At 43.4% G+C, this 26,838-nt stretch overlaps 1 protein-coding gene across 4 annotated transcripts in view; it reads left to right on the top strand.

Moving 5' to 3' along the window:
• cfap65 (cilia and flagella associated protein 65) overlaps nt 1–26,838 on the top strand; it is a 210,152-nt gene that overhangs the window by 10,972 nt on the left and 172,342 nt on the right. For all 4 annotated transcript variants that reach the window (XM_059967610.1, XM_059967611.1, XM_059967612.1 and 1 more), the window contains exons 2-4: nt 5,743–5,820; nt 9,558–9,748; nt 13,834–13,936. In XM_059967610.1, coding sequence (XP_059823593.1) covers nt 5,752–5,820; nt 9,558–9,748; nt 13,834–13,936 — 363 coding nt within the window. In that variant the 5' untranslated portion in view covers nt 5,743–5,751. The remainder of the gene's footprint in view (nt 1–5,742; nt 5,821–9,557; nt 9,749–13,833; nt 13,937–26,838) is intronic.

Consider the following 26,838-nt stretch of genomic DNA (forward strand, 5'->3'; position numbering starts at 1 on the left):
CAAACTCACTCTAGAGCTCCATTACCAACGTGATTTTCCCAATTGACCTGCATGTTAAAAAATCTCCCATGACTACCATACCATTGCCCTTTTGACTCGCCTTTTCTATTTCCTGTGGTCCACCTCCCAGCCACTGTTGGGAGGCCTGTATATAACTGCCATCAATGTCCTTTTACCCTTGCAGTTTCTTAACTCAACCCACAAGGATTCAACATCTTCCAATCCTATGTCACATCTTTCTACAGATTTGATGCCATTCTTTACCAGTAGAGCCACACCACCCTCTCTGCCTACCTTCCTATCCCTCTGATATAACATGTAACCTTGGAATTCAGCTCCCAACTACAATCATACTTCAGCCATGATTCAGGGATGGCCACCGCATCATACCTGGCAATCTGTAATATTGCAACAAGATCATCCACCTTTATTTCTTATATTACGCACATTTAGTTACAACACCTTGATTACCGTATTTGCTATCCTTTCTGATTCTGCATCCCTCATGATCTGATACTCAGCCTGTTGGCTGCAACTAAGTCCCATCACCTGCCTGCCTTTCCGGACTGCACGCTATCTTTAATTTTTTACCAAAAGAGCTGGTGATTGACTTCAGGAATGGGGGCAGTGCATATGTTCCTGTTTACATCAACAGTGCTGGGGTCAAGAAGATCGGGAGTTTCAAGTTCCTAGGAGTGAATATCACTGATACCCTTTGCTGGTCCAACACATTGATACTATGACAAAGAACGCTCACCAGTGCCTCTACTTCTTCAGGAGGCTAAAGAAATTCAGCATGTCCCATTTGACTTTGACCAATTTTTATCAGTTCATCAAAGAAAACAGTGCATCCAGATGGTTTAGAATCAGAATCAAGTTATCATCACTGGTGTATGTCATGAAATTGTTTTTTTTGGCAGCTGTACAGTGCCATACATGAAAACTACTATAAATTACATTAAGAACTATATATAAAATTTTATTAAATAAGTAGTGCAGAAACACCAAAATTAGTGAGTTGGTTTTCATGGGTTGGTTAACTGTGTGTTCAGAAATCTGATGGCGGAGCAGCTATTACTAAAACATTGAATGTGTGTCTTCAGGCTCCTATATCTCCTTTGTGGTGGTAGTAATGAGAAGAGGGCATGTCCTGGTTTTTGGGTTGAATCACAGCTTGCTATGGCAAGTGCTTTGCCCATGACTGTAGAAAGTGCAGAGAATTGTGGATGCAGCTCAGAACCTCATTGAAAGCAGTCTCCCCATCACAACTCTGTCTACACCTCACACTCACAGGATCTTGCCTATCCTGGACTTCTCCACCCTCTTCCATTGGGCAGGAGATACAAAAGCCTGAAAGCATGTACTGTTGATTCCTTAGTATGATAAGAAGGACTCTTAAACTTGATACATGATTACCCCCTATTGTCTATCTGCCCTGCATTTTCTCTGTATCTGTAACACTTTAACATTAGCTTTATTTGCATCAAAATATTGAAACATTAAATGTGTATGTGATATAATGAAGGTGTTATTTGTATAAAAACGAATTTGCGAAAATTGTTTTGGGCAGCCCAAAGTAACCACGTTTCTGACACCAACATAACATGTCCACAACTCGCTAATCCGAGCCATACGTCTTTGGAATGTGGGATGAATCCAGAATATCTAAGGAAACCCACACGGTCATGGAGAGAATGTACAAATTCCTTGCAGGCAGCACTGGGAATTGAAACTGATCATTGATTATTGGCACTAGAAAGCGATACGCTGACCACTACTCTGCCTTGTTGCTCCTGCATTCTGCATTCTGTTAGTTTTACATTGTACATCAATGCACCATAGTAATGAATTGATCTGTATGGGTGGTATACAAGACAAGTTTTTCACTGTACCTCAGTACATGTGACTATTAAACCAATTCACCTACTTAACAATTTACCATCTTAAAGAAGGGATGAGAGTGGAGAGGTTAAGGAGAGAATTGCCAAGATTGGAGCTGAAAAGGATAGCTGTTAATGATAGTACAATGTAGAAAAGAGTAGAACTGGAGGAGGGAGAGATTTCAGAGTTGTAGAACTAGGTTTGCTCACAAAGATTGGTAATATGGCAAATGGTTTACCATTGTCACATATACTGAGGTGCAGTGAAAAATTTTATTTTACATGTCATCAATTCATCACATCAGTACAATGAGGTACTACAAGAGAAAAGCAAAACAGAGAAAGTATGCTGCAAGCAGTCAATAAGGTGCAAGGCCATGAGGACTTAATCAGTCCATTTTATTGTACAAGTGATCCATTCAAAAGTCTTATACAGCAGGATAGAAACTGTCCTTGAACCTAGTTGTACATGCTTTCAGACATGTATATCTTTTATCTGATAGTAGGGGGAAGAAAAGAAGAGAAAATGACCAGGGTCAGAGGGATGTGTGTGAAGGATTATCAATCATCTGGTCACCCTGGTCTGATCTGGTATTTTGTGTTGGTGGTAACGATTAGAATGTGGAGATTGGTGCTGGTTTGCAGAGATTTGCAAGCTCCTTATCTGTCTACCAGGTAGTCTCTTAAGATCCATGCAGAAAGAGCCTGCCTCTGCTTAATTGAAAGATGAGAATTTGCTGCTGGGTAGGGATAATACCCAACCTCATGCTCTTGATGCTCTGCCTTATAGATCTGAGTTTTCTGCTATTCTCAGGTACCATCTGTTGTATTTAGTTTTCAAGACAGCAATGACAGCAATCTACATGTCATTTGCTGTGAGATGCGCCTGGATTGATGCAGGCAATGAAAATTCTTCTTGAGGAAACTTATGGAATTTTCCACCACAATCCTGGTTCATTAGTGGCAATTGTTCTTGTGATTCAAAACAACTTACGTATAAAGGGAGTGAAAAGCTTTCCTATATGTTAAAGTAATTTGGAGAGCCCTTGTGGGACATGTGTAGGCAACAGTTGTGTGCATATATATTAAGCCAGCATTACCTGCAAGTCTTAGTGCCTGCTGAGGTGTAATTTTGTCCTCCCTGAGGTCTAAGTTGATGGAGGAATTTCTTTGTGAATATAGTGTCTGAGTGACCTGTTTTGTGAGCAGCATGTTGGAAAACAGGGCCCTATTTAGCTTCAGCCACTTGGAGTGATCCCGTAGTGAGGAGTCTCAGAGCCACCTTGACTTTCAACGCTATAGAGAAAGCAATCTAGACGAAGAAGCACTGCTTTAGATCTTCCTGCAGAATGCCACGTTCCTCAGTAACAGCAACTTTACAAAGTATCACCCGATGAATACGTTGTTCAGTATAGGGTCCAATCAAGATGTGGTGTTTCTAAAGACTCTGTAAACGAGCTCTTCTCTGATAGGTATGTGTCTGTTTCAGAAATAGTTGCTAATATGATTTACTCTTGCTAACATTGAAAATTGATGTCCCAATGATAATTTTTTGTGTTAAATTATTCATTTTGAAGTACCTGTTTCTTAAATTAAATGGACCATTACCTTTCTTAAACATTAGATTTTTGTTCAGAAAATACTCAAGAACAAACTTGAGGGCATTAAAAATGAAGTTTTAATGCTGTTAGAGAAATGGACAACATTTGTCACTGAACCATAATCATCCATATAGACTGTGCCATGTTCACTTAGTGGGGCTTTGTACTGTATATAAATTTGGTGCCACATTTCTCAACAAAGCACTTTGCTTTGAATAATTGAAGGTTGTTACTTGTTTTTTTTTGAATATTTGCAACATGCAATTAATTTAAAAACTCCAGACTTGTCTTTTAGGTATGGAGATAAGTGGTGAATATTCTGAGAAATCTGAATTCAATTAGTGTACATGATTGCAATAGGCCTCAAATCTTAACGTAAATTAAGTATTTGAAGTTGTCATAACTGTAATATTTCATTTTGGTAAATGGAAATCTGAAGAGGTGAAAGGCAGATATCTGAATTGACATTGCTTATTTAATTCCTTTACAAGATTAACTCCCCTCTCAAAGTTTCCTTTTATTAAATAGGGAGAAAATTCAGAAATCAGAAGTGCAAGAGGACTTGAGAGTCCTCGTGCAGAATTCCCTGAAAGTTAACTTGCAGGCTGAATTGGTGGTTAAGAAAGCAAATGCAATGTTAGTATTCATTTTGAGATTAGAATGTAAAAGCTAGAGTATAAGGCAACGGTCAGGCTGCTCTTGGAGTACCTTGAGCAGTTTTCGGCCCCTTATCTAAGAAACCTCCAAGAGGACCACAACATTATTGTCGGGTTTGGAGGCTTGTATGCCTCAATGACCTGGAGAGCTATGTTGGCTGGAGTCAGGGTCTTGTGCAAAACAGGTCAAAGGGTAGAAGTCAGACTAAGAGTGGTTTACCGGTCCTCCAGGTTCATGGGTTCAGCTCAGGGCTAACAACCCTGAATGGTCAACAAAAATTGTTATGGAAACAGCAATGAAGAACCCTTTTATACCTGGGTGTGATGGTATGGACAATGAGGACCTTCGTTGCTATCCTAAACACCACTAGCATAATAGGTGGTAAGTAATTAAGTGTCTAAGAAAATTTGTGTTGGCATTGAAGAGGGGCTCACGAGAGCATTCCAAGAATGAAAGGTTAACATATGAGGAGTGTTAGTTGGCTCTGGGCCAGTACTCACTGGAGTTTAGAAGAATTGGGGGGAATCTTATTGAAACCTATCAAATATTGAAAGGCCTAAATAGAGTGGATGTGGAAAGGATGCTTCCTATAGCGGGAGAGACTAAGACCAGAGGTCAGAGCTTCATAATAGAAGGATATCCCTTTAGAACAGAGATGAGAAGGAATTTCTTTAGCCAGAGGATAGTGAATGTGTGGAATTAATTGCCACAGATGGTTGTCGAGGCCAAGTCATTAAGTATATTTAAAAAGATGGTTGATAGATTCTTGATTAGTCAGGACATGATTGGTTACAGGGTGAAGGCAGGAGAATAGGGTTGAGAGGGATAATGAATCATCAATCATGAAAAGGCAGAGCAGACTCAATCGGCCAACTAGCCTAATTCTGGTCCTAAATTTTATGGTCTTATGGAAATAGGAAGAGGTAGAACTGATACTTAAATTAAACTGGATGTGAAATAGTGGAGCAATATGAACAATTAAGACCACAAGACATAGGAATAGAATTAGGCCATTTGACCCATCTAGTGTGTTTCCCATGGCTGATTTATTATCCCTCTCAAACCCATTTTTTTTTGTTTTCTCCCTGTAACCTTTAACACCCTTACTGATCAATTATCTATCAACCACTTTCAATATACCCAATGACTTGGCCTTCACAGCTGTCTGTGGTAATGAATTCCACAGTGTCATCATCCTCTGGCTAAAGAAATGTCTCCTCATTTTTGTTCTATAGAGATGCCCTTCTATTCTGAGGCTCTGTCCTCTGGTCCTTGACTCCCCAAAAACAGGAAACATTTTCTCCACTATCACTCTATTTAGGTCTTTCAATATTTAACCCTCAATTACTCCATATCTTTCCAAAAGACTCTCTGCAACCTTCTCCAATTCTGATAAATTTAATTGCTCCTCTACTCTAATCAACTCTGCCTTCTGCATCCCTTTTCATAACCAGCAAAGAAATTGCTCATCCTGGGAGATGATGAAGTGATGTGGAGATTGCAATGAATTAATATAGTACTTCTTCTGACTTGGACTCTCATTAATTTATTGCTTCACTGTAAACATATTCACCCTTTGATAGTCTTCTTTTTTGTTCTGACAGTTTTTAAGCATGTTGGCCTCCACGTATTCCCTGAAGTCTATCCCTTTTCAAGAGCTGGCCAGGACATCATATAGTAAAGTAAGTGATTTATTTAATATTAGCTTGTATTATTTTTATGAGAGGAAGAAAAAAACTTAGTTGATACTCGGACCGAGAGTCTGCAGTCATCATGTAGAATCAGTCATGCTGGCACAACTTTGCTCAAAGGAAGCTGAAGGACGACTGATGATAATGTTTAAAATGATAAAGAGCTTCACACTGTAGATGTCAGGATGTTTTCAGTGCGCAATAGTCAATAACTGGAGCTATGAATATAAAATGGTTATTACACTTTATAATAAATTTAAGAGAAACTTATTGACTATCATGAGTATGTGGAATTCAGGTGGCTGAGCCAAATACTTAAGTGGAAACAGGATAAGTATGTCCATAAGACATAGGAGCAGAATTAGGCTATGTTTTCACTTCGAATGGATTTAATTTCTATCTCCATGTGGAACGTAGGAAAAACAAGTCTTTGGAACAAAAGAGCTCAGTGATTTAAAAATGTGGCTGTCCTGACCGAGGTGTGGTTGATAGAAGCTTAGCGAATGATTAGTTGCGCTTTAGTTTGTGTCCGTGTCAGCAGGAGCCGATGAGGCCTAAGTAGCTATGTCAAGAAACCCATTTGTCTTCTGATGTGCTAGGCTCATGGATTAGGAAACGGTTTAGGAAGCGGGGTTACCAAGGAGAGTGATAAAACTTGAGGATCAGCATTCATGGGAGAACATGGTGTATAAGGACTTCAGGGAGAGTAATGGGTTAAAATCTAACTTGTGAGTGAAGTATTTTAAATGGAAGAGATTAGGGAGCTGGCTGTGACTACTGCAGCTCCCCACAATGCAGCATGTGAGATAAAATGCCTCAGATAAAGGCTGTGACAGCACTGCACTCTGAGACATCTTCAAACTGGAGAGGGCTTGGCAATGGATGAACTTGGCTGTGACTGCTAACACAATCAATGCATTATTATTCTGCCTAGTCTCATTGATTTGCACCCAGACCAGAGCCCTCCATACCCTTTCCATCCATGCACTTATAAAATCTTAAATATTGAATAATATTTAAATTTAAATAGTAAATTTTGAAATCAAGCCTGCACCTACCACTTCCACTGGCATCTTATTTCACACTGTCACCATCCTAAGTGAGAAAGTTTGCCCTCATGTTCCTCTTGATCACTTCACCTTTCACCCTTAGTTCTAGTCTCACAAAACCTCAGTGGAAAAAGCCTGCTTGCATTTACCCCTTATAATTTTGCATACTTCTATCCAAGCTCCTACACACTAGGCCAGCCTTTCTCTGGAAATAATTGCCCTGGGACCCTTGAAATAATCTTCAGGTCTCAGGGAACCTCTTCATAAAAATTATTATATCTATAGCTCATAGTATGTTAACGTGATCAGTAAGTTGTAGATATAATAATCTAAAAATAATTCTCAATACTTTTTTGAGTAAAGAATGAAATTTTAGCTTACCTTTCTGTAAATTAATCTCACTTTCCCCTTCATAACTTTTAAAATCTCAGAGGGCAACAAACAATAAATTTCTCAATTCTGGGTCGAGCTTGAGATAAGCGCACATGGATTTCACCATCAACTGAAATGAGAGGATTTCTATCCTTGTTTTTGATGCTTGTTAAACAAGAAAAAGCTTGCTCACACATGTAAGAAGATGAAAACTGCAACAAAATATTTATTGCTTTCCTATGTATAACAGGATACTCTTCTTTCACAGAAATCCAGAACTTGTCAGGGGCAGGTCAATAAATCTCATCATGAATGCATGATTAGAGTGCAGCTCACAAAGTTCTTCCTCTTCTCTCAAAGTGAAGTTCTCAGTCTGAGCAGAAGATTCCGAGAAAAGGCTCCTCACCCAGTCATACACTTGTGTTGAAAGGGAGGAAAAATACTGTTCAATTTTGTTCTGCAGTTCTTCTCGGTGTTTTTAGTAAGACTCAGGATTTTCTAATATCCTTCCTCACTCTCAAGCCCAAGAAGCAGTGGAAGCATTTTAAGATGTCCTTTTGCAACATGTTTTTCCAAACACTCAGTTTCCTTTTAATTCCAAGGATATTGTCACTTAAGTCAAAACATTTTCTCCAGGACCTTGCAGAGACTTGTTCAACTGATTCATATGATGAAAAATGTTTGTTAAGTAGGCTAGTTTCTGTAGCCATTCTTCATCTTCAAAGCATTCAGCAAAATCTGGCCTACTATGTTCTTGAAAATACTCCTGAAGTTTACTTTCAGCTCAAACACCCTGTTGAGAACTCTTCCCCTGCTAAGCCACCAGATTTCTGTATGTAGCAGGAGATTGGTTTTCACACAGTTTTTGAAGCTTTCTCGAGTGAACTGGTATTAAAGCTACTAAATAACTTGCTTCCTAAAGTTTTTTACTGACTATGACTTTATTTTCAAAAGCTTTAATCTGTTTGTTTTAAGATTCCAATTGTCATTTAAAATAATCAGAACTTTTACATGTCATACAGCTGTGATTTGTAGTTCAGTGTCTTTTCAATTTTGCTGGAGCCATTGCTACAGTTGTAAGTTGTTTGCCACAGACTGGGCACAGTGGAACAGGACAACTCGGATCCCCAGTCCATGTAAAACCTATTGATAAGTAGCTTTCATTGTAAAGATGGACTTTTTTGTGCCCATTGTGAAATGACTCAGAAGATTGTAATTCTTCATCATTAACTTTATCAGAATTGTCCGTAGGTCTAGGCCTAGAATCCTTCTCTTCCATCTCACACCTCCTCCTTAAAAATCGCCACCTTGGACTGTCTTCAGAATGAAAATTTCCCTCCAGATTTCTACTACACTGGTAGAATTTGTTTGCTCCCATAAGTCAGTCAGCAGAATGTAAGGGAAAGTTGGGAAGGTAATTCGGGAGGGAGAGGCTGACGTCACAGCCCAAGTTGAGTGAATCCATTCAATGCTCGGAAAATATACTTCATGCTCCTGATCAGCCTACCGTCCTCCCCTCCGTGCAATACAGTGCTCACCAGTATCAGCCTACCATCCTCCCCTCTGTGCAATGCAACTCTCAGTAATTATCAATGGCCTCCTCTATCTCATGTCAAAAATTGAGAATGGATTCAACCAAGTAAGCAAGGTCCTGTTGTGCACTGCATACTGGGTTGAGAGAGCTCTAACAAGATTTTTAATGGGGCTGCTTGGCCACTGCCAACCACTGCGAGTGCTAGCATCATGCGTTCAGAAAAAATGTTTATTTTCTTTTAATTATGATCTCTCGTGGAACCTCTAGCGACCTCTCATAGAACCCTAGTGTTCTGAGGAACCACGGTTGAGAAACCCTGCTCTAGGCGAATAACTTATTCAACCTTTCCCTGTAACTCAGGTCCTCAAGTCACAGCAACATTATTGAAAAATTTCTTTGCACTCTTTCAATCTTATTAATATCTTTCCTGTAGCTAGATGGCCAGAACTGCACACAATGCTTCAAATTTGGCCTCACCAGCAACATATACAACTTTAATATATCATTCCAACTGCTGTACTCAGTAATTTGATTTATGAAGGCCTGTGTGCCAAAAGCTCTCTTTATAACCCTATCCACCTATGACACTACTTTCAAGAGATTATGGAATTGTATTCCCAAATACCTCTGTTCTTCCACACTCTTCAGTGTCTTATCGTTAATTGTGTAAGTTCTACTTTTGTTTGTCCTCCCACAGTGTAATACCTCACACTTGTCTGCATTAAATTCCATCTTAGCATCTTATTAACTCTGTACCTTTGACTTGTTTGCAGTGGCATATTCCTGATGTTACCAGTACTGAAGTCTCTGGAAGGAAGAGAACTAAAAAAGGAGTCAAATCAAACTTTTTTGGTATTGAGGTGTTGGAGCATTTGGAATGGTTGGATTGGGACCTGGGAATTGAATCTACCAAACACATAATATTAAAGAACATTCAGCTTAAAACTCAGAAACTCAAATACAGGTGAGTTTTTGGAATAGCTTGATATTTAATACACTAACTAATGCTAGTGTTATTCAGATTAAGATTATTTTTATTTGTCACATCTACATCAAAACATTTTATGAAATGCATTATTTACATCAAATCAGATCAGCGAGGATTGTGAGTGTCACCACAGTTTTGGCAGCAACATAGCATGCCCACAACTTACTAACAATAAATGGTATGCCTTTGGAATGTGGGAGGAAACTGGAACCCACACAATCACATGGACAATGTACAAACCCCATACAGACAAAACACCGATCTTACAACTGGCGCTGTAAAGCATTATACTAACTGCTATACTGCCATGCTGCCCAAGGTTATTCTTTAAGAATGTTTACTCCATCTTGGTCCCAAGTCATTAGTCCAATGTGGCTCAAAAGATTCTCTTGAGAGTTACCTAAAGGAGTTTTAAACTGCCAATTTCCATAATTGATGAATAAACCTCAGTACTGTGATTTAGAATTTACTCACAAATTATACCAGGAAGCTACTATCAGCCGACTTCAAATTGCTAGCTTAATCATAAGAATATAGGACTGTGCCTCAAGGGCCAGAGTACTGGGAGCCACATGACTGGGCATGTTTAACATAAATCAATCTGTCCATAAATCTTATAACTTATTGTGGAGACTTCCTCAACCATTTAATTTTTAAAAAAGCTTGCATTTGCTGAGCACCTTTCACAACCAATTTTTAGACACTAATTTGAGAAGCTTGGATAGGTACTTGACTGGGAGGGGGATATAGGCTATGGTCCAGGTGCAGATTGGCAGGACTAACCAGAAAAGTATTTTGCCGCAGACTAGATGGGCCAATGGGCTTCAATGATCATTAATGGAGAATGTGTGGAGCAGGTTAAGACATACAAGTATCTGGGAGTGCAGTTAGACAAGAAGCTAGACTGGACTGCCAGCACAGATGCCCTGTGCAGGAAAGCACAGAGACGACTGTACTTCCTCAGAAGGCTGGAGTCATTCAATGTTTGTAGTGAGATGCTGAAGATGTTCTATCGGTCAGTTGTGGAGAGTGCCCTCTTCTTTGTGGTGGTGTGCTGGGGAGGCAGCATTAAGAAGAGGGACGCCTCACGTCTTAATAAGCTGGTAAGGAAGGCGGGCTCTGTCGTGGGCACAGAACTGGAGAGTATGACATCGGTGGCAGAGCGGAGGGCGCTGAGTAGGCTACGGTCAATCATGGAAAACCCTGAACATCCTCTGCACAGCACCATCCAGAGACAGAGAAGCAGCTTCAGCGGCAGGTTGCTGTCAATGCAATGCTCCTCAGACAGGATGAAGAGATCATTACTCCCCAACGCCATTCAGCTCTACAATTCAACCACCAGGGGCAAGACATGTTAAAGTGCCGGGGTTAGGACTGAGCTTAAGTTACCACTCAATGCACTTTAGTAACTATTTAAGAACTTTTTAAAAGCTATTTATTAAAGGGAGGGTGATTTTAGATGCATATCATATTTATATTGAGTTAAATACTTATGTAATTAGTTTTGCTACAATAAGTGTATGGGGCACTGGAAAAATGTTGAATTTCCCCTTGGGGATGAATAAAGTATCTATCTATCTATCTATCTATCTATCTATCTATCTGTGTTGTGGTGCTGTTTGACTCTATGATTCTATAACTCTAATTGAATCATGGAATCTTATGGCACATTCAATCTCTTGTTCCTTTGTGGATTCTTTGAAAGATTTGTGCAATCAGAGCAGCATCGCCTGGTCTTGCAAAATTTCACTTAATTTTCAACCTCTTAAATAGTCTATTGCATGTTATAACATTTCCTTCTCTTGCCTCTGGCTTTTCTACAATTAATTTAGTTTACCCTTTATGATCTTGAACCATTAAATTTCTCTGTAACCCCTTTTAAATTAAGGGCAATGATCCTAGTTGATCTGATCTTTCTGTACAATTGAAACCCTTTAGCCCTGGTACTATTCTAGTAAATCCCCTCTCCCCTTACCAAAGCCTTGCCATCTTTATAAGGTCTTTTCACAGAAATGAATTCCTCAATCATTTCATACTTCTCAATCAATTCAAATATTTTTCATTCCCCTCTTGCTTTATTGGAATGTCACCTCTCCTTTGATTTTCACCTATTGTGTTCATCCAGGTTTCATCAGTCAAACTTTGGTGACTATGCCTCACCTGTCCTGCTTCAATGTACAAAATACTGGAAAATGCCTGACCCATTGGGTTCCTCCAGCACTTTAGACCATAAGACATAGGAGCAGCATCAGGTCTGCTTTGCCATTCCATCATGGCTGATTTATTATCCCTCTCAACCCCATTCTCCTGCCTACTCCCCGTAACCTTTGACGACTGTAATCATCAAGAATCTGTCCACCTTAAATATACCCAATGACTTGGCCTCCACCACTATCCATGGTAATGAATTCCACAGATTCACTAGCCTCTGGCTGAGAAAATTCCTCTTCATTTCTGTTCTAAATAGGTGTCCTTCTATTTTAAGGCTGTGCCCTCTTGCCTTAGACTCTCTGAATATAGGAAACATCTTCTCCACATCCACTCTATCTAGGCCTTTCAATGATTGATAGTTTTCCTGAGGTAAGCCCTCATTCTTCTAAACTCCAGTAAGTACAGGCCCAGAGCCATCAAACCCTTTCATTCCCAGAATCATTGTTGTGAACCTTTGACTCGCTTACTAATCAAGAACCTAACAACCTCTGTTTTAAATATATCCAATGACTTAGCCTCCACAGCCATTTGTAGCAATAAATTCCACAGATTCACCACCCTCTGGTTAAAGAAATACCTCTTCACTTCTGTTCTAAATGGATGTCCTGGCAGGACAGCATTTACCCTGCTGTAATAAGACTATTGAATGCTTTACTAGTATTATAAGATGGATTTGACCTCACAATCTACCTCATTGTGACCTTAAGGAGCTCTATGCCATCCAGGCAGCCTCCTTGCCTGGAAACCCATCAATTACACTAAATGTTCCTTTGCTCCATTGCTCTTGTACATTGTACATAGTACAGTGAGTGCTATCTACAAAATGCTTTGTGATTACTTGCAAAAGTACTTCCCAATACCTACCGCCAGGAAGACAAGGGCAAAAGATGCTTGAGGTCATCACAACAAACTAAAGGCTCCCTGCCAAGTTGTACAGTTTCTTAATTTGGAAATGTGTTGCTGATTCTTCATTGTCAGAGGGTACAAATCCTGAAATTATCCCTCATTCCCACTCCGACATGTCAGTTCATGGTCTCCTCTACTGCCATGTTGGGGCCACTCTCAGGTTGGAGGATCAACAGCTCATATTCCTTCTGGGTAGCCTCTAACCTGATAGCATGAATATTGATCTCTCTAACGTACAGTAATTTCTCCCCCTTCCCCCTCCTCTCTTCTTTCTGTTCCTCATTTTGGCTCCGCTTACCCTTCCTTTTCTTCTCACTTGCCCTTCACTACCCTTTGGTGTCCCTCCTCCATCCCTTCCTCCCATGCTCCACTGCCTTCTCGTATCAGATTTATTCTTCTTTGGACTTCTTCCTCATTCCATTCTAGTCCTGATGAAAGGTCTCAGCTTGAAATGTCGACTCCTTATTCCTTCCTATTGAAGCTGCTTGTGTGTATTACTTTGGATTTCCAGCACCTGCAGAACCTCTTGTGTTTAGGTTTGTGCATGTACCTTCACCAGAAGCATTATGATTGGCTCACCATAAACTTCTCAAAGGTGTTAGGGATGTATGGTAAATGCTTGGATCCTGAAAAATAATCCAAATCTAAATTAGTAGTGTGACAGTTAGCTTAATGCTATTATAGCACTAGCGACCTGGATTCAATTATGCCACTGTAACAAGCTTGTACATTCTCCCTGTGACCATGTAGATATCCTCTGGGTGCTCTGGTTCTCCCCACCCCCCCCCCCACATTCCTAAGATGTATAGGTTAGTAGGTTAATTGGTCACATGGGTATAATTGGACAGTCTGGGCTCATTGGGCTGGATGAGTCTGTTACTGTGCTGTATCACTAAATAAAAAATAAATAAAATAAATTACGTTTGGCTTTTTTTGTATCACAGGCCCCCATCAACTAAATTCTTCACTACACTATTCCCACAGCCAGTGGTCTTGAGTCCAGGAACTTCATACTCTTTGCCAGTCACTTTCTGTGCTGTTGAGAAGGTAACAAAAATTGCTTTACATTTTCCTTATAAGGTTAATTTATCATTATAATCAATCCCTTTTTGACATCTCTCCTAGATGTACTCCCAAATGTCTGGCTAATGCTACACTGGAACCTCATGTATTATTTGGCAGATTTTACCTGTGTATTATATTGCTGCATCTCATGGTATAAATATGACATTTCTGGATTCACAGGTTAAAAGTTCCTAACTGCTTTTTACTGCCCTCCCCCTTTTCTTTTTGAGAGCTTTGCCAATATTTAGGTTTAGCAAGCAAGGATCAGACTGGTGTTCTAGAGAGATACAAGGTAGCTGGGTAGGACTGAATAGGGATAGAAGAGGAAAGGTGTGCCTAGAGTCAGATGAAGTAGGAGAGGTCCTTAATGAATACCTTGCTTCAGTATTCACCATTGAGAGGAACTATGACATTTGTGAGGATGGCATTAAACAGACAGATATGCTAGAACATGTTGACATTAATAAAGAGAATGTATTGGAACTTTTGAAAAACATTATGATAGATAAGTCCCTGAATCTGAATGAAGTATATCCCAGGCTACTACAAGAAGAGAGGGAAGAGATTGCTGCACCCTTAGCAATGATCTTTGTGTCCTCACTGGCCACAGCAGTAATCCCAGAAGATTAGAAGGTGGCAAATGTTATTCCTTTGTTTAGGAAAGGGAATTGGGATAACTCTTGAACCTATATACCAGTGAGTCTTACTTCATTGATGGACAAGTTATTGGAAAAGATTCTTAAAGACAACATTTGGGGAAGCATAGTCTTATTAGGGAGAGTCAGCATGGCTTTGTGAGGGTAGGTCATCCCTCACAAACCTTTTTGAATTTTTTGAGAATTTGCAAAGTACATTGATGAAGGTGGAGCAATGGATGTAGTGTGGATTTTGGTAAGGCATTTGACGCGGTTGTCCATGGTAGGTTTGTTCAGAAAGACATGAGACATGGATCCAGAGAAACTCGGCTGTGTTGGATTCATAATTGGCTAGCCCATAGAAGGCAGAGAGTGGTTGTAGATGAAGCATTTTCTGCCTGGAGGTTGGTAAGCATTGGTGTTCCACAGGGATCTGTTCTAGATCCCTGCTGTTTGTGATTTTTATAAGTGACTTGGATGATGAAGTGGAATGATGGGTTAGTGAGTTTACAGGTTGTTGTAGGTTGCAACAGGACATTGATAAGATGCAGAGCTCAGCTGAAAAGTGGCAGTTAGTGTTCCACCCAGAAAAATGTGAAGTAATTCTTTTTGGAAAGTCGATTTGAAGAATACAGGTTTAATGGCTGGATTCTTAGCAATGCAGAGGAACAGAGGGATCTTGGGGTCCATGTCCAAAGATCCCTCAAAATTGCTGTGCAAATTGATAGGTTTTTAACTGGTGTTTGGCCTTCATTAGTCAAATGTTGAGTTCAAGAGCTATAAGGTACTTGCAGCTCTATAAAACCCTGGTTAGACCAGAATTGGTATATTGTGTTCAGTACTGGTCGTCTCATTACAGGAAGGATGTGGAAGCTTTCGAGAGGGTACAGAGGAGATTTACCAAGATACTGCTTGGATTAGAGAGTATGTTTTATGAGGATAGGTTGCCCGAGCTAGGGTTTTACTATTTGGAATGAAGCAGGATGAGATATTTCTCAATAGAGGTATCCAAGGTATCAGCTGAGCTGGAGAGAGAGCAGAATGACACACACAGCCTAAGGATGGACCCAGAACCAGGTGGAAAAGAAGACAACCATGGGTTGTTCCATCGTCAATGTCCTCAGTCTCATCCCCAAATGAGTGGAGTCAAAGGTTGTCTGCAATGTCCATAAGGGACTACAAGTCCAAAATTAATTAATTATTAAAGTACATATATGTCACATTATACAATCCCGAGATTCCATCTTTTGTGTGCAATCACAATAAGGACAAAAAACAAAATAAAATCAATGAAAGACCATACCCAACAGGGTGGACAACATCCAATGTACAAAAAGACACCAAACTGTGCAAATACAAAAAAGAAAGAGGAATAATAATAATATATAATAAGCAAATATCGAGAATGTGAGATGAAGTGTCTTTGAAAGTGAGTCCAGCTTGGTGGGAATTGTTCAGTGATGGTGCCAGTGAGGTTGAGTAAAGTTATCCCCTGTGGGTTCAAGTCCCTATTGGCTGAGGGGGTAATAACTGTGTCTGAACCTGGTGGTTGGGGTCCTGAGGTTCCTGTACCTTCTTCCTGATGGCAGCAGCGACAAGAAAGCATGACCTGGGTGACGGGGGTCCCTGATGATGGATGCTGCTTTCCTGCAATAGCACCAAGGTGACGAGGGCTTTATCTATTATGGACTAGGCCCTATCAACTACTTTTTGTCGGCTTTTTTGAACACGGGCATTGGTGTTTCCATACTAGAACGTCATACAACCAGTCAATATCACACACCTACAGAAGTTAGTCAAAGTTTTAGATGACATGGAGAGTCATAGAGAAGTACAGTACTAAAGCTGGGCCATCTAGTCCATGCCAAAACCATTTAATCTGCCTACTCACAATGACCTGCACCTGGAAACATAGTCCTTTATATCTCTACTATGCATGTATCTATCCAAACTTCTCTTAAACATTAAAATCGAGCTCGCTCGGACCACTTGTGCTGGCAGCTCATTCCACCCTGTCACAATCCTCTGAGTGAAGAAGTTTCCTCTCATGTTTCTCTTAAACTTTTCACCTTTCATCCTTAAGCCCTGACTTTGGTTGTAGTTCTGCCCAACTTCAGTGGAAAAAGCTTGTTTGCATTTACCTATCTATAATCTTCATAATTTTGTATACCTCTATCAAATCTCCTCTCAATCTTCTACATTCTAAAAAACAGAGTCCTAACCAGTTCAATTTTTCCTTATAACTCAGGCACTCTTTCAACCTTGTTTACATCTTTTCTGTTGGTAGGTAACCAAAACTGCACACAATACTCCAATTTGGCCTTACCAACATCTTATACAACTTCAACGTAACATCCCAGCTGCTGTACTCAATACATTGATTTGTGAAGGCCACTTTGCAAACTTCTGTGAAAGTAGAGGTGCTGTTGTGCTTTCTTTGTTATGGCACTTGCGTGCTGGGACCTGGACAGATCCTCTGAAATGGTAATTTAAAGTTGCTGATCCTCTTCACTTCTGATTCCCTGATGCACCATCAATAACTCACGGAGTTGTGAGGTGAGAGATAGACTTTTATTAGCTGGAAAAAAGCAGTGTCAGCAGCAAGAGACCATCACACAACATCCTGGAGACTGAGGGAGGAGCAGTGCCTCCAATCGCCTTTATGTCTGTGGGAGGAGCCACAGGAGCAGTCAGCAGGGGGCGTGTCCAGACAGGTATATGTAGTTCACCACATCCCCCCAATGAGGTCCAATCATGGACATCTGGTTACCTCCTCCTGAACTCAATAATCATTACCTCGGTCATGCTAGCATTCAGTGATAGTTCGTTGAGGCACCACTCAGCCAGATTTTGAATTTCCCTCCTATATACTGATTGGTCACCACCTTTCATTTGGCCTACGGCAGTGGTGTCATAAGCAAACTTAAATATGGCGCCAAAACTGTGCTTAGCTTCACAGTCATAAGGAAATGCGAATAGTGTATAACGGCTAAGCACACAGCCTTGTGCATCTGTGCTGAGGGAGATTGTGGATGAGATGTTTTCACCAATTGGAATAGACTGAAGTCTGCAAGTGAGGAAATTGAGGATCCAGTTGCACAAGGAGGTATCGAAGTCTAGGACTTGAAACTTATTGATTAGTTTTGAGAGGATGACAGTATTGAATGCCAAGCTGTAGTCAATGAAGAGCATCATGATGTATGCAACTTTGTCCAAGTATTCCAGGATTGAGTGAAGAGTCAATTAAATAGCATCCGCTATTGACAGTTATGATGGTAGGCAAATTAGAGTAGATCCAAGTTATAGGCATGTGCTTCTTGTAAGAAGCTTGTAAAACCTTAATCCCCAGTGTAAATCAGTGCTTTTCACCATAATCTAACCATTACCATCAATGGAATTGGGCCAGGGATCTCTGATGACTGATATCTAAACACAGGGATCACACTTGGTGGTGACAACCAAAGTTTCCTCTAGCAAGACTTTTACAGTGGCCCGTCACAGAAAAATATAATGATTCTGATGAAGGGTCCCAAACCTGAAACATTACCTGTTTCTCTTTGTACAAATGCTACCTGACTTGATGAGTATTCCCAGCATTTTAAGAACATAAAACATAGAAAATCCACAGATGCTGCTTGTCACACTGAGTTATAGACATGCATTTTAAAAGCAATAGAGGTATATGTATGAATTACACTGGGTTAAGGTAAACCCTTATGATGTTTCTGAGTGACTGCAGGGATAAGGTGATAATAAATTTTGCAAGGTCTTTGGACATTATGGGGCTGGAACCGAAGCCATTATACTGTCAGTGATTGGATAGGTAAGAGTTTTAGTATATACTTTCTTTTTATTTATGTGGAGTTTTAAAGAAAGAAGTTAGGATTATTTGGTATCAAATTAAATGTATGTAGCCTCCGTGTCCCCAGTTGACCCCCGTTTGTCTAAGGTGAACCGCCGTCACCCTGCCAGTAGTGCAATACTTCGGTGTAAGTATAGTGTAATACCCCTCCCCCCCAGTACACGCTCATAATACAAATACCAGACAATACCCAAAAGCGGGTAAATAATTGCAACTTTATAGTGGTTTCTTAGTGATGGGTTAGTAGAAACAGATAACCTAAAGGCACCAAAGTAATAATAAATTTGTCAGTTTGTGCACATATTTTAATATGTTGGAGCTCACACCTCCGGTTCCTTCCACAACAACCTTCTGAGACTTTGGAACCATCTGAACCACCGTCTGAACCACCGACGTCCAGTATCCGTTGCTCTGGAACTGCTGCCCACTCCACACATGTCTGCCCTCCTCACTCTCCTCCCAAAAAAGACCGCAAACTCCCACTCAGCTTACACAGACAAGATAGCATAACAATTCTCCATTGGTTATTTTCCCCCTTATCAGTAGCCATAACCCAAACATAGCAGACACAGAATCCCATTATAGCATTACAGAGAAACTGTTTCATTATAAAATACAGAGAAGCCATTTTGTTAGCCTGGACAGTTAACACCATGGTTACTGGTACTGAGAACCCTACATTCTCCCCCTACTGAATTTAGTCATGCCCTCATGACGCTCAGATAATTTGCCAAACCTTTCTGCAAAGCATCAAGCCCAACCCAAGTGTAGAAAGCAGTGACGTAACTCCCCAAAGCAGTGGAGATCTCACCCTGTTCCTAGGTGCTACATAGGCCAACCTATCGGGAGGGTGCCTACTTCTCTGAGACCCATGCACCCCCTCTTCTACCTCCTCCACTCCAGACACTTCAGAAGACTCAGGGAAACTATGAGGCGAACCCTCCTGCAAGCAGTCACCCAAACCCTTCTGCACCTCGGAACCCTCCATCTCTTGCTCAGGCCCCACATCTTCCCTGCCAATGCCCTGTGCTACTCCTGACAGCCCATCACTAGCCCCCCTTACCCCATCTAACCCAGTGGGGGAAGGGCTAGGAGTCTCCTCCTCCACCATGGGGGCATCAGCAAATGGCAGCATGTCCCACTCATCCGAGTTATCTTCCTCCGAGTCAGTATCCCTCACAGGGGCTGGGCCCGGGCCTGCCTCTCCTGGTGTGGGCTCTTCCTCCACTTTATGTGGACGCAAAGTCCTGGTACTAGGTGTAGCTGGCACCTTGGACTCCCGCTCTACTTGTACGTCTCGCCCCAGAGGCAACAGACGATTCCGATGGAGAACCTTGACGGGCCCCCTCCCATCCTCGGGCCAAACTTGGAAGACTGACTCTCCACCACACAGGGCGTGCCCGACCAGCGATCAGCCAGCTTATGCTTCCCAGGCAATCCCAGATTCCTTATGAGGACTCAGTCTCCCAGCAGGAGGTGGGAGAACTTCACTTTCTGGTCATACCTCTTCTTATTTCCCTGATTCTGCTTGGCGGCCACCTCCTCAGCCAACACATAAGCGCTTTGCAGCTCCTTCTTCATGCCAGCCACATACTTCAAGTAAAGCTTCGGCAATACTTCACCCACGGCCGTCCCAAAACAGAGGTGAATAGGCAACCTTGCTTCACACCTGAACATCAGATAGTAGGGCGAGTAGCCAGTAGCGTCATAGCGTGTACAGTTGTAGCAGTGAACCAGATGTCCAATAAGTTGACTCCATCGACTCTTTTTGCTGATCTCCAGTGTCCTGAGCATGTCTGGCAGGGTCTGATTAAACCTCTGGCTGGGGGTCACCCTGCTGATGATAGGGTGTGGTCCTCAATTTCTCAATTCCCAGCATATCCAGTAACTCATAGATGAGCTTACTCTCAAAGTCCTGTCCCTGGTCACTGTGTATCCATCGGGGAAGGCCATAATGGACAAAATACTTCTCCCATAGCACTCTTGCCACTGTAGTCGCCCTCTGATCCTTGGTGGGGAATGCTTGAGCATACCTGATGTAATGGTCCGTGATGACTAAGACATTCGCCGTGTTGCTGGTATCGGGTTCTATGGCCAGGAAATCCATACACACCAGGTCCAAAGGCCCCGCACTCTGCAAGTGCGACAACGGAGCAGCCGGCATAGGCAGCGTCTTCCGACGTATGCAACAGGACTTACAATACTTGTCGACCTCTGACCTCATTCGGGGCCAATAAAACCGGTCCTTGAGAAACTCATAGGTCTTCTCAACCCCCAAGTGCCCAGAGTCATCATGCAGTGACTTCATCACAACCTTCTGATCTCAGGCAGGATCAGTTGCCAACACTGAGGTCGGTCTGGGGGTGACGTTACCCGGTATAACATTTGGTTCTTCAACCTGAACCGAGGCCATTCTCTCAGTAACAGAGACACTGAGCTGTGTTGTGTCTTCTCCACCCGGGCCACGTCCCCCTTCTCAACTGTGTCCCAAATAGTGCCATTGCCAGGGTCATCTCGCTGAGCAGCTGCAATTTCCCCAGGACTCAACTCTGGCAGCTGTGGGGTCTTCAGAGCAGTCATGTCACAGTAAACTAGGGGTAGGGCATCATCGGATGCCCCCAATGGGTCCACTGCATGATCTGGCTTCTCCTTTTCCTCAGCCTGTGCGGTGATAACAAACTGACACATGGCCTTCACCCCGTATGCAGGAATGCTCTCCCACTCCTCATCCCTCTCCAGGTCCAAATGCCTCCATCGGGACAGAGCATCCGCATCGACATTCCGGCTCCCTGGCCGGTACTTCAGGCTAAAATCATATGCAGACAGGGCGGCCAGCCATTGATGACCCGTGGTGTCCAGTTTCGCCGAGGTCAGGATGTAGGTGAGCGGGATGTTGTCCGTTCACACCTCAAACTTGGCCCCGCAGAGATAGTCACTCAGCTTATCCAGCACCGCCCATTTCATCACCAGAAACTCCAACTTGTGGGTGGGGTAGTTCCTCTCGGAGGGTGACAAACTCCGGCTGACTAATGCTACCGGCCTCAGCCCAGCGCCCTGATCCTGATACAAGACGGCCCCTAACCCCTCCCGACTGGCATCAGTGTGTAGCACTTTGGGCAATAGGGGGTCCGCAAAAGCCAGCACCGGCGCCTGAGTCAGCGTCTCCTTCAGGGACTGAAAAGCCGCTTCACATTGGTCATCCCATCTCTGTCCGAAGGGCTCTGCTGGGTTCAAAATATTCCCCAGCCTCCCATCCTCCTCCTTTCTGTCCCAGAAGCTGGTTCAAGGGATGACTCACCTTGGTATAGGCCTTCACGAATCTCCAGTAATATCCGCAGAACCCCAAAAAATGAGCGCAGAGTGCTCGCGGTCTGGGATCTCAGCCAAGTGGTCACTGCTTCGATTTTACTCGTGTCTGTAGCTACCCCATTCCGCGAGATTATATGTCCAACATAGCTAACAGACGTCTGGCAAAACTGGCACTTGTCCAGGGAAAATTTTAACCCTTCATCCTTCAGCCGGTTGAGCACCTTCATTAGCCTCGCTTCGTGTTCTTCCAAGGTGGATCCAAATACTATCAGGTCGTCCAAATATACCAGCACCAAGCAAGTTCATATCTCCCATGGTCTTCTCCATGACCCTCTGAAAGGTGGCAGGAGCCCCCATATGCCCTGGGGCATCCTTTTGAACTGGTAAAATCCCAGAGGGCATATAAAGGGCATCTTCCCCTTATCCGCCTCACTCATCAGGATCTGGTAGTATCCACTCCTCAAATCCAACACACTAAACCACTTCGCCCTACTCAGACAGACCAGTGCATCTTCGACCCTTGGGACCCTATACTGGTCAGGGACGGTGTGCCTATTCAGGATCCTATAGTCCACACACATATGAATCTTCCCATTTTTCTTCCTGGTCACGACTATCAGGGATGCATAAGGGCTGCGGGACTCCGAAGTTATCACAGGTTCCTTCAGCTTACTCAAATGCTGCCGCACATCCTCCACGTCTGCAGGGGCCAGTTGCCGCGACCTTTCTTGAAACTGGGTGTCTTCAGTCACCCGGATGGTGTGGCGAGTGCTCCTGGAACAGCCCACATCAAACTAATCTAGGGAAAAAACATCTTTCAGCATCAGCATCTTCTCCACCATCCTCCGCTTCCAACTCTCTGGCACAGGCGAGGCCCCAGAGTTAAACGCCCCAGCGGTGAACTTATCCCTGTTTTCCAATGATTCTCTCCCCGCAAGCCTCGTGGGAGCACTATGCATCAGCGTCACCGGGAACAAATGCGCCAGGGGCATCCCTTGTTTAAAAGTGATCTCCCGTTGTGTGGTGTTCCTGATGTTCACCACCACCTGGCGTGCCTGCACCACTGAGAGCTTCTGCAGCTCAAGTCTCACCAGCACTACAGCTGGGAATCTTGATTTCCTCTCGAGATCCTCCAGGGTGTCCACTAAAAAGGCTTCACCCTCAGGCACTTCGGTGTACCTGGGAATCTCCACCACTCTCGCTACTTCATCCTGGGCTTCGAGTGGGCAGTCCATACAGTTCCTCTTTCCAATGCCAAGTCCCGCCCGCTGTGACCACATACCTCCTTAAAGGCGGCTTGAAACACTGGGTGCACCGTCAGGGTCTCCAAAAAGTCCCCACCCGCCTTCTCCTTGCAAGTCCTTGCAAGCCTTCTCCAGGAGTCTCCGCACAATAGGGGTGTTGGTCCCTACCAGAATTGACACACCTCTAGTTGCAACTGGGTCTGGGCAAACCAGTACCAAGACATCATGAGCCTCAGAAGCTCCCACCTTGGCCTCGAGGAACTCCAGCCTCACGGACAAATAACCATCGTATGGGTAATCACCAGCACTGATACCCCAAATTTCCAGGGCACTGAAGGGCGTCAAGGGTAAATGCGACAAATACTGATTGTAGAATGACCAGTATAATAGCATGACCTGCGACCTCGTGTTGAGTATGGCTTTTGCATCTATTCCCTCTATCCGGATTGACACTCTGGATTGGGGTCCCACCAATCCTTTGGGGATAGGGTCTTCTCCTCTCAGGGGTCCTGTGGCACATTGCTGGGAATGTGTTTTCTCAGAGACTCCAGGCCGTTCCCTCACTGGGTCTCAAAGTTTCCCGAACCCCCTTCCTGCTGGGACGCCCATGGAGTCTTCCCCCGAGGGGCTCCCGGCCGATCACGTTCCCGCCTGAAGTCCCCCTCTTCCCCACAGTAATAACACACACCTCGTCTCACAGGACCTCGGCCTCCCCCAGGCCTCTGTGCAGTCCATCCCTTCAGGGAGGGGCGCTCTCTGCCAGTCCCCTCACATGGAGGGACCCCCCTCCCTATCTCCCGATTGGAGCTGGCCCCACTTCACTACAAGGGGCTACCATGGGGGTCTGCACCGTACTGACGGAGCCCTCTTCCAACTCCAATGCGTCCTCCTCCTCCCTCAGCTCTCTGAGCAACTGAACAAAGGATGGGGGGGCCTGCGATCTACGGGACTTTCGGAGACTCGGCAATCACATCATGCCTCTGGGCATCCTGGGCTACCTGGTCTATCCTGATCTGATTCACCTCCGTCTCCGAAATGACCCCTGTTGCCTCAACCAATTTATCCTTCGCTCTACCCGGAAAAGATACTCAGAAAGCTTTTCCCCTTTCTCCTGACGTAGGCTCTGAAGCTCCTCTAAAAGCTCCACTGTGCCTCCCATTAGACCAAAAGCCTCCTCCAATGCTTCTAGATACTTCCTCCAGGTAGCCAAGGGGTTGCTGCCCTTCACACCTTTAACTACCTCAGCTGCCACCCCTCGCAAACTGTCAACCAATCTCTGCCGCTTCTCTTCCTCAGAACACCACCACTCACCCAGCAGCCGAGAGACGTGCTCTACCCAAGACTCGTAATCTTCTTCCCTGTCCGGGGTAGGGGTGCGCCCTGAGAAAATTCTTAACTTCTGACGAGGACCTGCAGTCTTGTTCACCAAGGAGTTAATGGCTGACGCCAACTCCGAACCCTCCCCCTTCCGTGGGAGAGGGGGACCAATGAGATTTTCCAAATCTGACCATTCCCTTCCTTCATCCTTCAAAAACGATAGGACCCGCTCTCGAAAATCGCACCCCCCCCAGCTGCTGACAACTCCTCTGGTGTTCCAACAGACCTGTCAAACCTTGCCTCTGTGACATTGTGCACACCCCATGGCCCCGCGTCACTGAGGTCACCGATGGATGGTGGCTGTCCCACTACCGAGACGTCAACACCAATCTGCGCTAACACATAGCCTAAATCGCTCATTTTGCCAATCCTTCTGCCTACGATTTTGACCTTACCAATAGTTCTGACCGTACTTAAGCATCAAATTAACACTTTGTCTGAGGTACGCATGTCCACCCCACTTAATACATAGGCATGATTAACTGGTACTCCCTCGATCTCACACCAGAGTTCAGTCTTATCCGAATCCATCTCCTCTCATTTAAACTGGTGTGTATTACCCTGTATGTGACAAATTCAAACCTGGATGAGCCCCCACAATGTAGCCTCCGTACCCCCAGTTGACCCCCATTCGCCTAGGGTGAACCGCCATCACCCTGCCAGTAGTGCAATACTTCGGTGTAAATATGGTGTAATGCCCCCTCAGTACACACTCACAATACAAATACCAGACAATACCCAAAAGCAGGTAAATAATTGCAACTTTATAGTGATTTCTTAGTGATGGGTTAGTAGAAACAGATAACCTAAAGGTGCCGAAGTAACAATAAATTTGTCAGTTTGTGCACATATTTTAATACGTTGGAGCTCACGCCTTTGGTTCCTTCCACTATGACCTTCCGAGCCTTCAGCCACCATTCGAACCGCTGACGTCCAGTATCTGTTACTGTGGAATCGCTGCCTGCTCCACACGTGACCGCCCTCCTTGCTGTCCTCCCAAAAAAGACCGTGTACTCCTGTTCAGCTTACACAGATAAGATAGCATAACAATTCTCCATTGGTTATTTTCCCCCTTATCAGTAGCCATAACCCAAACATACCAGACACAGAATCCCATTATAGCATTACAGAGAAGCCGTTTTGTTAGCCTGAACAGTTAACACCTCTGTTACTGGTACTGAGAACCCTACATGTAGAAATAGAATAACAGTAAAGGAAGACGAGAGATGGAAGGAAAATTCAAGAAAATAAGAGTAAATAGTTTTCCTTTTGAAGAGTAAGTACAGGAGCTAGGGATCCACACTCAACAATTCAGGACCAGCTTCCTCCCTCTGTCATCAGATTTCTGAACGGCCCAAGAACACTACCTTTGTTTTGTATTATATTCATTTTGCAGTGTAGAGTATTCTTTGTCTTTGTACTGCTGGTACAAAAAATTAATTTTATTTCATGTAAGACAGTGATTATAAACCTGATTCTGATTCTACTGCTCATCCACAATCACCCGGAGGTAACCTCAAAGTGCAACCTGCTTGTCAAATTTCATCTCTCCTCAGTCCAATCCAAGAGTCCAATCACCTTGGACTGTTGTCTTACTACTCCCCTTCTTCTCCAGTCTTCTTCACCCTCAGTCCAGATGCATGGTTTTGACCTGGAACATTGACAATCCCTTTTTCCACAGAGGAGTTGCTCAGCCTGCAGAATTGGTCCGACTGGATGTTTGTTACCCAAAGGTACATATTGCTTTGGGACCGGATTCAAATATTGTACTGATCAAAGGTTTCAAAAGTAATTTAATGTCAGAGAAATGTATACAATATATATCCTGAAATTAAAGAGCAAACACGAGGAAATCTGCAGATGCTGGAAATTCAAACAACACACACAAAATGCTGGTAGAATACAGCAGGCTAGGCAGCATCTATAGGGAGAAGCGCTGTCAACGTTTCGGGCCTTCAAAGGGTCTCGGCCCGAAACGTCGACAGCGCTTCTCCCTATAGATGCTGCCTAGCCTGCTGCGTTCTACCAGCATTTTGTGTGTGTTGTTATATCCTGAAATGCCTTTTCTTTGCAATCATACACAAAAACAGAGGAGTGCCCCCAAAGAATGTATGATAGTTAAATGTTAGAACCCCAAATTAACCCCCAGCTCCCCTCTCCCATGCATAAGAAGCAGCAAGCAATGATCCCCCTCCCCCACCAGTAAAAAAAATGCTTTGGCACCCCCCCCCCCCCCACTGAGCACTCAAGCGTGCAGCAAAGCAACAGCAAAGACACAGACTTGCAGTACCCCAAAGACTACTTGTTCATCTGGTGACCAACATACCACAGGCTCTCTCTCTCCTGATAAGGGAGAAATAGATGTCTTTGTTTCACAGTGAGAGGGGAGACATAACAAACAACTCTCTGATTAGTGACGTTAAAAGTCCGTTGCATTGCTTTTTCCAAGCTCTGTGC

The sequence above is a fragment of the Hypanus sabinus genome, chromosome 4 (genome assembly GCF_030144855.1).
Source record: "Hypanus sabinus isolate sHypSab1 chromosome 4, sHypSab1.hap1, whole genome shotgun sequence".
Taxonomy (NCBI): domain Eukaryota; kingdom Metazoa; phylum Chordata; class Chondrichthyes; order Myliobatiformes; family Dasyatidae; genus Hypanus; species Hypanus sabinus.